Source organism: Struthio camelus, chromosome Z, assembly GCF_040807025.1.
Source record: "Struthio camelus isolate bStrCam1 chromosome Z, bStrCam1.hap1, whole genome shotgun sequence".
NCBI classification, from domain to species: domain Eukaryota; kingdom Metazoa; phylum Chordata; class Aves; order Struthioniformes; family Struthionidae; genus Struthio; species Struthio camelus.
In genome coordinates, this window is record NC_090982.1 from 74,198,007 (window position 1) to 74,209,382 (window position 11,376).

At 40.9% G+C, this 11,376-nt stretch overlaps 1 protein-coding gene across 2 annotated transcripts in view; it reads left to right on the top strand.

Moving 5' to 3' along the window:
• LOC138064587 (leukemia inhibitory factor receptor-like) overlaps window positions 1-9,809 on the top strand; it is a 51,309-nt gene extending 41,500 nt beyond the window's left edge. For both annotated transcript variants that reach the window (XM_068927892.1, XM_068927893.1), the window contains 7 exons: window positions 315-494; window positions 2,176-2,277; window positions 4,048-4,215; window positions 4,877-5,038; window positions 6,048-6,141; window positions 6,714-6,792; window positions 7,485-9,809. In XM_068927892.1, coding sequence (XP_068783993.1) covers window positions 315-494; window positions 2,176-2,277; window positions 4,048-4,215; window positions 4,877-5,038; window positions 6,048-6,141; window positions 6,714-6,792; window positions 7,485-8,123 — 1,424 coding nt within the window. In that variant the 3' untranslated portion in view covers window positions 8,124-9,809. The remainder of the gene's footprint in view (window positions 1-314; window positions 495-2,175; window positions 2,278-4,047; window positions 4,216-4,876; window positions 5,039-6,047; window positions 6,142-6,713; window positions 6,793-7,484) is intronic.
• The last annotated feature ends 1,567 nt before the right edge of the window (window positions 9,810-11,376 follow it).

Consider the following 11,376-nt stretch of genomic DNA (forward strand, 5'->3'; position numbering starts at 1 on the left):
TGAGCCTGACATCTGCTGTAAATGCTTACCTTGAAAATGTACTTTCTTAGCCAGTCCCGAGCTGCAGCACTTCTCGTCATCCTACTCAAGACTGGCTGTAGGATTTGCTGCAGGCTTCGTCTGATTTCCAGCGCTTCAGAGAGCGCAGCTGAAAGCACCGCTCCGAATTTCACAGCACCAGGAGCGCGCTCCTCGTTCTTAAAAATGACTGCAGTTTGTAAAGCCTGTGTGCTGTGGCTGGAAGGCTTTCTTTTCGCTTGGACTACAGATAAGTGTCTGCTCTCTGATGGGTTTTTGCGTCATTTTTGTTGCAGACAATGTCAAAACAGAGCGGGCCGTTGCACTGGGGAACGGAATTTATATTTCTTGGAATTCTTACCCCAACGTGACCTGTGGCTACATAGTAAAATGGTGTCATTCATCTGGGTCTCAGCCCTGTAGTGTGGACTGGCAGAAATTTCCTTCAAATACAACAGATGCAGTGATAAAATCTGGTAAGTCAGAAGTAAGAGTTTTTATGAGTCTTTCTGATTCAGAGGTTGAACAGCAAGTGGAGGGAGAACATTACCAATCTACTACAGATCAAAGGTTGTTGTGTTGCTGTATGCTTGTGTGTATAAATGAACCTCTTCTTGCTGTTGTATTCATTTTAATTTCCTATGCTGCTCTGCCAAATCCAAATATTCAGTCTTGGTTTAACTGTTATCATCCTATTTTATTAACTATTTTCAAATTACCTTTTTTAGCTGCACCTGAAAACTTGCTAGTTCAGCCCTAAACTTCCTAAAACTTCCTAATGGATAATGGTTATTCTAGGGTTTTGAATTTTATGCAGATTCTGAACAAAAACTGTGCTGCTCAGGACAGAGGGGAGACCTCTGTCTGTTGTTTTTACATGAGGCAGATATTTTTAAGTGTAACCTCCATGTGTTGGCTTGCTGTCAGCAACTGAAGTTTCCTGGAACAGGGCACTTTCCAGGTCTCTAGATGCTGGTGGGCAGCTCAGGGAAATGAAACTCAGCTGTGGTGGGATTAGTAGAAACAGAAGAGGAAAGAAAAAGCTCAAGAAAATTTTAAGATTTTTCTCTGCTCCGTAAAAAGAGTATTTATTTGCTTTTTAGAAGAGTTCAGTATGTAAAGTCTCCATTAGATAAAACAACTTGGAGCTGTGCACGTAAGAAGGTGGTGGGAGGGGTGTTGGGGTGGGAATTTTGACAGGGGGCAATGTGTTGTTCTTAATATAGTTACACCATCTCATCCATGTTGGTTTTGTTTGTGTTGGCTATAGCTTGCTTTTTCTAAGCAGACAATACTGTGTTTGTCCTAGGATGCACTGGTCTCTCTCTTCTGAGCTCTTTGCTGGGATGTTTCTTGAAGCAGATTGTAGGAGATACCAGGCTGCTAGGGCTGGGCTCAAACTAGTAAATTCACCTCTGTGCTTCATCCTGCAATGAGACTCTTTCAGGCTGGGCCTGAGCTCTTGCAAAAACATGCTTGACTGCTGCTGTGGGTCATAGTGGCATCCTATGGAGGAAAAAAAAATAGGCAGAGGATACATTTGAAAATATTGTGCACCCTTGAGGAAATCACAGAAAGTGGTAAATTATACGTACGCTCTAGTACCAAACACCTGTGCCTCCATTGAAGACATAGAGGAGGTTTGATGACTATCTGTTTTATATGCTCAGAGTTCTGACCTGGATTTTGTTGTTGAACTGCTTCAGTATCACTTTTGAGAGTTCTCTGAATTACCTTTGCGCTGTTTCTGTAATAAGCCTGTGTATTTTAAAGATGTGTTTGCATTTCTGAGTAAGCAGGATCTACACAGGTACCATGGGAGGCAACAAAAGGGATCGTTTCTGTAACTTTACAGTTTGTGTTTCCTCATGGAAAAGAGCAATTTAATGCGTTTCCAGTAGACTATTTTCTGTCCTATTTGTTTAGAACTGAAATTGCTCTGAGAGCTAGATTTTTTTTTTTTTTTTACTGCCCCCAAACTGTGTTTGATGGCATAGCTTTTATAGGAATTACAAATAGAGATAGTATTGATACCTAACTCTGTGGTCTAAGACTTTATGATCTTTTCAATATGTACTTATATGTTTGCATCATCTGAAAGCTAAAAGCATCATTCCTCATAAGCCAAATCTTCTTAACAGTGATTTTCTCTTGCAGTACTGTTTAGACCTGGTGTGCGATACAACTTTTCGCTCTATGGCTGCAAATCCAGTGGATATCAGTTACTGAAGAACATAACTGGGTATATGAAAGAGCTGCGTAAGTATACTTTATCGTTCAGAATGATTGCAAAGTGAAATTAAACCGTGCCTATTTTTAGTTCAGTGTTAGCAGAAGATTAAGAGCAGAATCCCCTTATAGTACCGTTGACTTCTGCAAATTCTTTATATACAACTGCAATATAGTTCTCTTCATAGATCCAGTAATCTTTCAATTTCTGTACCACACCTACTTTTTTCTGTGCTTTTACTTTAGATCTAAATGCTGTCCTATTGACTTGAAACTACTTGTCTGGATTGCCTGCTTTTTCTTAAGCACTCCTGTGGCTGTTCCGTTTGGAAGTTAATAAACGCATGGGGTTTGCTTGCTTTCTCTCTCCCCCGCTCACACACGCGCACAAACACGGAGACAGACGCACCTCACATGCCCATCACAGCCCCTGGGCTGAACCGCCTGCCTGGCTTGTGCAGAATCTCAGATGTCAACAGTAGCACGTTTGCAGTTCAAACTGTGTGCCTTGTGGTTATATGAAAGCAGCCACTTTCAGTTCTCAGCACGCAGTATCCCTGTGTCCTCCAGCTTCCTTGGTGGCAGAGGGTGTTGCAGAAGCTTGCTCTGAAAACGACGACGTTGCAGAGTTGGAGGCACAGGCATAATTTGAACTACAGAGATGGGGTCACTTCCCTGGGAAGGGAAGGAACTTTTCTTGGTTCAAAGTCAAAGTAAACTTCTGAGCACATGCGGTACAGCTTAGCAGATCTAAGAGGTGTCCACAACGTTGCTGATTGAATGCACTTTTTAGACCATTTCACTTTCAAGTTTAACATGTTTTTGCTGGAATAAGTTGCTCGGAAAACTAAGCTGATCACACAGTCTGAGGCCATGGAAATATCCTTATTGTAAGGACTGAAGATTAGAGTAAGGCAATTTTACCAAAAACTCAACTTTCAGCCCTTTGCATCTCTTTTAAAAATCCTGAACAGTCTCTTGGAAGAAGGATTTTCATATGGGTTCTTCTCAGAATTGGAAGCTTTCAAGATAAAAGAATAAAGGCTTTTTGGGGGGAAATCCATTGGACACTGAAAAGAAGCTTATTAGGAATTGAGAAATGTATTCACTTTGCTGAAAAGTACAGATTTATGCTAAAACTTCGTATTTGCCTTTGGTTGGATAGCCATCAAGACAAAATGTTTGCATTCTTAAACATGAGTTCAGCTTTGGTAGATAGTCACAGATTGGTGACAAATATCAGTCAACGTCCTGTTGTGTGACTGTACACAATATGTGCAGTGATACTGTCAGTGGGATATTGGAGAGATATTGGAATAAGGATTTGCCATGCCTGCTACGACTAATTCTTTTAAGCTAAGGTAGATTTCCTTGATAGGAATGTGAACTTTGTTTAATTTCAATACAAGCAATGTAGCCACGGAGTTAAAGCCTTAAAAAAATAAACACTTCAGTTTGCATGCTCAGAATGTTTATGCAAACTTTCTGGGTTTGATGCAGGGAGAGGGGTATATTACACGTATGTGTCCACAAGAAGGCTGTCTAAGGAAATGTTTTTCGTTCAGCTTCTGTTGGTAGATAATACTGCAGTAATTACTCATAAGGAGGCAGAAATACTGATTGCCTTGTAGTATCACCTACTCAGTTTTTTTACATGTCCTTGAGAAAGAGAGAAGAGTATTCAGGAAAAAGTCAAACATATTAGCTCTGAAATAAAACGAATGCAACACTTATGTGGAGTCTGCATTTTATGATAGTGTAGATTCTTACTAACTTTTTCCTGTATAATTCTCCCTGCAGCCCCAAAACGTGCACCAAATTTTACTGTAGAAGAAACATCTTCAGATTCTATATTGGTAAAATGGGAAGACATTCCTATTGAGGATTGTCAGGGGTTTCTAGAGGGATATCGGCTTTCCTTTGCAAAAGGTGAAAAAGATGCTTTAAAGCCTAGGCTTTCAGAATCAGGTAAGTGAAATCTATAGATTGCAACTTTCCTATTTTAGCCTTTTTTAGTTCCCAATAGTTTTAATTCCACTTTGAGGGGAAAAAAAGAAAAAAAGATGTTTTAATTATAGTTCAGTTGCATTATTCAGTGACAGAATCGGCCCCTAATATGTGACAAAGGCATTTCAAATATCAGCTTTTTGTGTTGGTAGCACAGTTATTCTTTAATATAGGGCAAAAGTCAGAGAAAACACTGACTCACCAAGGCCATAAAGCTGTGCAGTGACTAAGAGGCAGTGTGACACACTGCCCTGTGTTCACAAGCACCAGCTAGAGGACGGGTAGGAAGTTACGTGGCTATATTTAATAGGGTATATTCTTCCAGTACCCGGCTTGTAAGGACATGTCTGTACAGAACTGTACAGAACTAGCTCATTAACGTAATAGGATAAACCTGAGTGTAAAAAGTCAAACCAGTCTACAGCAACAACATACGCACTGTATTGTTTGCTGTTCTGCGGCTGAGTGGCATTCCTGGGATTCTCTACTTCTCTCCTTTCCAAAGACTGTTCTGCAGGCTTAATATGCTGATTTTAAGAAATTCTTGCTATGCTTATGCTGAGAGTGATCTGAGAATCCCTTACTGCAAGGTATTCTTTTCTTACTTCTTCCAAACAAACAGGGAATCCAGAACTTAAAGTTAAGAATATCACTGACTTAACAAAAAAGTCTTTGAGAATACTTGATCTTCAAGGCAAAACAAGCTACCAGCTGGACCTACAAGCCTACACTGCTGGCGGGATGAGCCCTCCAAATAGCCTCTATGTGGTGACAAAGGAGGATTGTAAGTTGAATATCCCTGTTCATTAATATTCTTTGGGACAGGGGCTGTACAATGTATATAAAGCTGAGATTCTTTTGTCTGGTCCCTTCAAGCAGTTTGGGCCTGCAGCCTGCTTTTTATTTTAATTTATTTAGTTGTTTATTTTTAAATGTAAAAATTGCTGTAAAAAGTCTGTTCCTGTCATAGCTACCATGTAGTTCATGGTAATGTGTGCAAGAAGAATCCTAGACATGGTGGAGTCTTAAGTCTTTTCAAGCAGCTAGTTGTTTTTGTCAAGTTTCCCATGATGAATATCTGCTAATAAATGGTGGGAAGAAAGGCATTATGGAAATATTTACCAGTTTCAGAATTATAAACAGATGCCTCTCTGCTTTGATTTCAGCTTTATCGATCCCCTGACAGAAGCAAACCCAGAAAGATAGTTACAGAAAGAGATCAGCTTTGGAGGATGAGAAAATTTTAAAAAGTGTTTCACGTGAAGGGAAGAGGAAGCGTCGGGGTTCAGTGAAAATACATGAAAAATCAAAGCTGAGGCACTTAGCATCAGTGGAGAAAGACAGTGGGAACATCTTAGAGTAACCCTGGGGATTAGAAGCATTGTAAACCAGAAAAAAGCAGTGCAGTGTGTGCAATGAATTGGTGGCCTGTAAGAGCCATTACCAGAGATGTGGCCAGCTCAAGTAACCTGAAAGTGTAATTCTAGTGCTTCCTCAGAACAGAGCTTACATTACAATCATTCTTGTGTTTCATCTGAAGCTCTTCTCAATTAAGCAATCAGAGAGAAATATATGTTGATTTCTGCAGTGATCCGTGAATCGGCCCTTTTACAGATGGACTTTTCCCTTTCTGGCAAAGGGGAAGTATATGGTATAGGTCACTGTAGACCACTGTTAAGTGAGTTTCTGGTTAGGTGACAGGGCCTCTGGTCTGTAGGAATGTTACAAAAGCCATAAACCTTGCTGGTAACTTGGGATATGTCTTTCTTGTTTTTTCTTTTTCCTCTCTCCAGCTGTGGGATTAATCATTGCAATTCTCATCCCAGTGGCAGTGGTTGTTCTGCTTGGAGTAGTGGCCAGCATCTTTTGCTACAGAAAGAGGGAATGGTAAATGCCTGCATTCAGTGCTGGTCTTCTCCTGGATGTGTTTGTTTCAGGGCTAGAGTTTTCTGTGATTTGAGTTACTCTTTGTTTTCTCCGAATACCCAAATACGTCAATGGGGTTTACAGGGCTTTGTTTAAGAGCAGGGGGCGAAAACATATGGTAGAAGGTGAAGAAGGAACTGAGTCGCAGAGAAGTGAGAAAGAACTCGGAGTTAGTTAGGAATGAAAAAGGCTTGCGGGAGCCTGTCTCCCAGTGAGCACCGTTTATAGTCCCCAAGCGTAAATGAGCTAATTTGTGACCCATAAATGATGTAATCTGTGACCCGTCCACAAAGACTCAGGTAGACATCTGATCTTCAACTTGTAAAGATGGCATTTCAAGTTCCTAAGTTAAAATGTTTGCTGTTCTTTCCATTAAATACTCAAGTGAAACGTGAAAGTGAAACACGCTAAAGCTTTATGCCAGATGTCTTGAGTATTCTGAATTAAAGGGAAATGTCCTGACTCCTTTATTGTATTGTCAGTCTGTTTCTAGGCCTGGTAGCTTCTAAAAGTTCTTTCTTTCCTCTTTAAAGGATTAAGGAAACATTTTATCCAGAGATCCCGAATCCTGAGAACAGCAAGGCACTGCAGTTTCAGAAGAGCATCTGTGAAGTAAGGCTCTTTTTAAACCTGGAATTTTAAACTTACAAAAGGTATTGTGAGTAGAAGAGTCTTCTGCAAACTTTGAGTCTTCTGCTGCAGTTGTAAATTAACTCTGTGGCCCCGGGGGTGGGGGAGAACAGGGCAAGTTACTGAGTTACTTTTTGTATCTGGAGCTATCATGTTGTTAATGTAGTTACTTGAAAAGTTTGAACAAGGAAAGCGCTGCTGCAGTTCTGTCCTCCCACAGTAATAGCACGTCTCAGTAGACGGGATGAGTTCCAGCTTACTCCCATATAGTTATCTTCCTCATGGTGTTAGGAGCAGCGGAAAGCGGGGAGAAGTGTATGTGCCATGTCCCCAACCTTCTGATGCACTTAATAGCTGGAACTAAGTATAACATTTAAATAACCTTCTGGAATGGCTTATACAAAGCGGAGATTTGGGGAAGCAGTTCTGAAACACTTACTGCCAAAGCTGGAGTCTCTTTAAGTTAGCTGGAATACTTTTATGTTAATAGGAATGTGTGAATATTCATGAGACTGCAAATGAGAATTAAATCCCTTTTTTGCATTGTAGTAGTGGAAGTGGTATGAAGGCAAGCCGCAAGCCAGCATACTGTTTTAATTCAGGCAAGCTGTTGCTTTCAGGATTTCCTGATCTTTTTGCTTAGTCTCTCCCCCTTCTCCTTTTTCTCACTTCAGGGGAATAAGACGCTTAAAACACTGGAAATGAACCCCTGCACCCCCAATAGTGTTGAAGTGGTGGAAACACGGTCTGCAGCTCCCAAGATAGAAGACACAGAGATGGTATCCCCAGCAGCAGACACTGCTGCGCCCGAGGATGGCTCTGACTCAGAAAATGAGAACCATGTAGTTGTGTCCTACTGCCCCCCTATCATTGAAGAGGAGATCTCCAATCCCCCTATGGATGAACCTGTGGGGTCATCTCAGGTCATTTACATTGACATCCAGTCAATGTATCAGCCTCAAATTAAACCAGAGGAGGAGCCAGAAATAGACTTAGTGACTACAGCAGGCTATAAGCCACAAATGCAGCTGCCTATCAGTGCTCTGAAAATAGAGTCTCGCTCAGCTACAGAGGAAGAATCAGATAAAACTGCAGGTTACAGACCTCAAGCAAACACAAATGCCTGGAACGTGGACGCTCCAGACTCGCCTGGATCAGTTGAAAGCAACAATGAAAATGCATCTTTTGGTAGCCCGTGCTCCATTAACTCCCGACAGTTTTTGATCCCCCCAAAGGATGATGAAGATTCTCCCAAACCCAGTAACGCAGGGTGGTCCTTTACACACTTTTTTCAGAACAAACCAAATGATTAACAGTGAGTCCTCATTGCACCCGAACCTGCCTTCTAAATAAGCTCTTATTCCTGATGTTGTAAAAAAAAAGGAGGAAGAAAAGTGCAAAAGGCACGAATTATTCTTGGAAACAGTCAGCAGAGGTTCAAGTGAGCTGAATGTTACCATGTTTAAGTTAGTGAAAATGTTAATGTTCCATTTTAATAGAGACTAAAAGGCCAAAGTTATAGCCATTTAGTTATTATTCTAGTAAAATGTATTGGATGTAAGGGTATTGAGTTTAGATCTCCTGATAATCATAGTCAAAGAGCTCTGCCTACCCTCACATAGTGTTCCAAAAATCAATATGGTCTCATACAACTTATAACTTAGAAAGGTTGCTTAGCTTTGTTGTAGGTGTTCTTGACTGTGCGTACTCAAAAGATGTAGCCCAAACAGGCTTACGAGCGAAAGGTTTAATTTATCACAAACCTCAGCCTAACACGTAGAAACAACATGGTTGGAAACTCTTGAGATCTTCTTTAATCTAGTCATAAACTAAGAACAAATCAAAGTGCTTTTTTTTTGGTCCCATTTGGAAGGGTATTGTCACTGTTTAACACTTCTTAAGCAATGGCCGTTCAGACCTGTTGCTTTTTAACTAGACACTAGTTTCTGTACCTACTGTACAATGTTTGTTCAATGTTTGACTCAGGGGTACAAACTTGGAAAAAAAAGCCTAACACTGATTTAAATGTCAATGAGAACTGCGTCAAGTTTAAAAGTTTTTTTTTTTTTTTAATCCTTAGAATGCTCTATATTTTTTCTATCCTTTGGTTAAGGAGTAAATATTTCCTAATGTATTGCACTAATGCATTTTGTATTTTTGTAGCTTCAGCTCCAGATCTCTTGTCTCAAAGTGGTACAATATTCCATTCTCCCACAGTGCTCATCAGTCTTCAGTTGTACTCCACACCGATGTAAGCCATGGGGAAGTCTACATCTACTAACATTAGCTGACCAAGCAGTTTGGCGCCAGAAATTAGAGACAGTAATGTTAGCTCTGTGAGAACAAATTACTCCTAGGATTGTCTTTACTGTATTAGCTTTGCCACCTGCTGCCTGGTTGTTCTCCACAGCATCTACCGAACAGGGCCCTCTCAACAAATCCTCCCTGGGAGTACTAGGTGGGATTTTTTTTTCTGCTGGCAGGGAGAAACCTTAGGAGGTTTTGGTGCCGCTAATTCTACCTCTCCTTTACCAGACATGTGATACAAAGAGAGCTTAGATGATGTAAATTTGTGTGGTTACAGAACTGCTCAGAACAATCGTCTTTGAAAACTTTTGTTTTCACATGCGCACCTCCAGGCAGCTCTGATTGTAACATTTCACTGTGTAAACTTCAGACTCTGGCACACACGAACAAGTTTCGCTAGCTTGCACAAGAAAGTGCTTTCTAATTTGCCTTTTCCTTACTGTAAAACACAGTCGTGAGAGGTCATATGTTAAGGCATTTGATCGAAGAGGGGCTCCATAAAGTCCTAACTGAATTTTTTTCTTTTAATTTTGATTTCTGTAACTGGCTTGTGGCTTCTTGAATTAATAAGATGGAAGAATGGATTTCTAAAGAAGATCCTGAGACAGATAGGGAGGCAGAATTTGCTAAGCTACTCATTCTAAAGGAGTGAGAACAGACCAGGAAGACTGCTAGCTTGATAGATATTTGGTCCACAAAACCACATGATCTGGCTGCCAAAATAAAATCAAGCCTTGAGCTAAACTTACTCACAGCAGAAGATGGTGAAATTTCAGATATTGGAACGTCTGTGCCATCTCCATAGAGTGAAAGAATAGGGAGATTTCAAAACTGACAAAAAGTCAAAAAAGTAAATAGCGTCCAAATCCTCATCAGTAATAACGGCCTCTGTGCACCTTCAGGAGGAGCGAAGACAGTAAAAATAGATCTCTTTACAGACCTGACAGAATACAAGATCTGTCTGAAAGCATAGGAAGTGCAGATGAGATTCAGTATTCAAGGATGAATTTTGGAATTAACAGAGAAGCAAGTGAAAAGACAGAGAGACACTGAAAATAGCTGGTATCCATATTACCAGACATCACTGCAAGAGAAAGTTTGATGCCTAATTATTATTGCCTGGTATTCAGAACACTAAATTAATACATAAAAGGAGGTAGTTCTGCTCTTTTGTGCTTGATGGCTGGGAGGTGGCTAAATCCAAATAGGAAAGACCTTTTCCTTCCATTCCAGAGTTCGCAGTACCACATTTAAGAGCAGATTTCTTTTCACTGCTGCAGAATTGGCTTAATGTGTTTAGCACCTAAGGTGAATTTTAGATTGTGCTGCCATATGCTTTTAATTGAAAGCAGATGATGTCAAGGACACAATGCGTGGGTAGTGTGGGAGGGTTGTTTGTGTGTGTGTGTGTGTGTGTTTTGGGGTTTTTTTGGTTCTGTTTTGTTTTTTTCTTACGGAGCAGTTTTCCAGTACGGGAGAGCAATCATTTTTGTATGATGATCCAAACAGCCAAAAAACCCTTTGCATTGGGACAGCGGATCTTGAGGAATAACTGTGCTTTCTTACGGCTGTGTATTGCAAGAAGTGAGATCAAACTGAAGTTTGAGTGTGCTAGCGGTTTTTAACTCAGCAGACTGGAAGCCTGGGCAACTGCAGAGCACATACCGAGTGCATACAGAGTAGCCAGACACCCTTCGCAATGCTTCCGTGGAGGATCATTTAATTACAAGCACTGTGCGCTCTGGTTTTCCTCTGTGCTGCCCCTCCTTTTCAGCAAAGGCAACAGCTTTTTAAATTGGTTGATTTCTTAGTTGATAAGCTAGGGGAAAGTTCCCCAAATTTAGGGTCTGCCACAATGTTATCAAAGCGCTCCCATCTAATTATCCATCACTTTTTTTTCCCTTAAGTTTATCTGTTTTAACTGACTGACTTCAAAAACATAGAACATGAGTCCTTTTAATAGTAATGGCGTACCATACCCGTAAGGTTTTATCCGTAGCACTAGGGTAGGGCAAAAGGGGGAGAGGCACAAGCTTGTGCAGCGTATGCAGCACTGTGTACCGCTGCTCAGTGGTTGTGAACCGGCAAGCAGTTTTCATTCGAGCAACTGAAAGCTCAGTCGCTTCGGCTGTGTGGTTTCCTTGGAGCCTGTTCAGTGCTCCAGGTGGGGAGCCTATCATTCAAATGCCTATCTTAAATCTTCAGCAGCGAGTGCAAATACGAGCTGGGTAGTGGGACTATCCAGAGCATGTGTGCTAA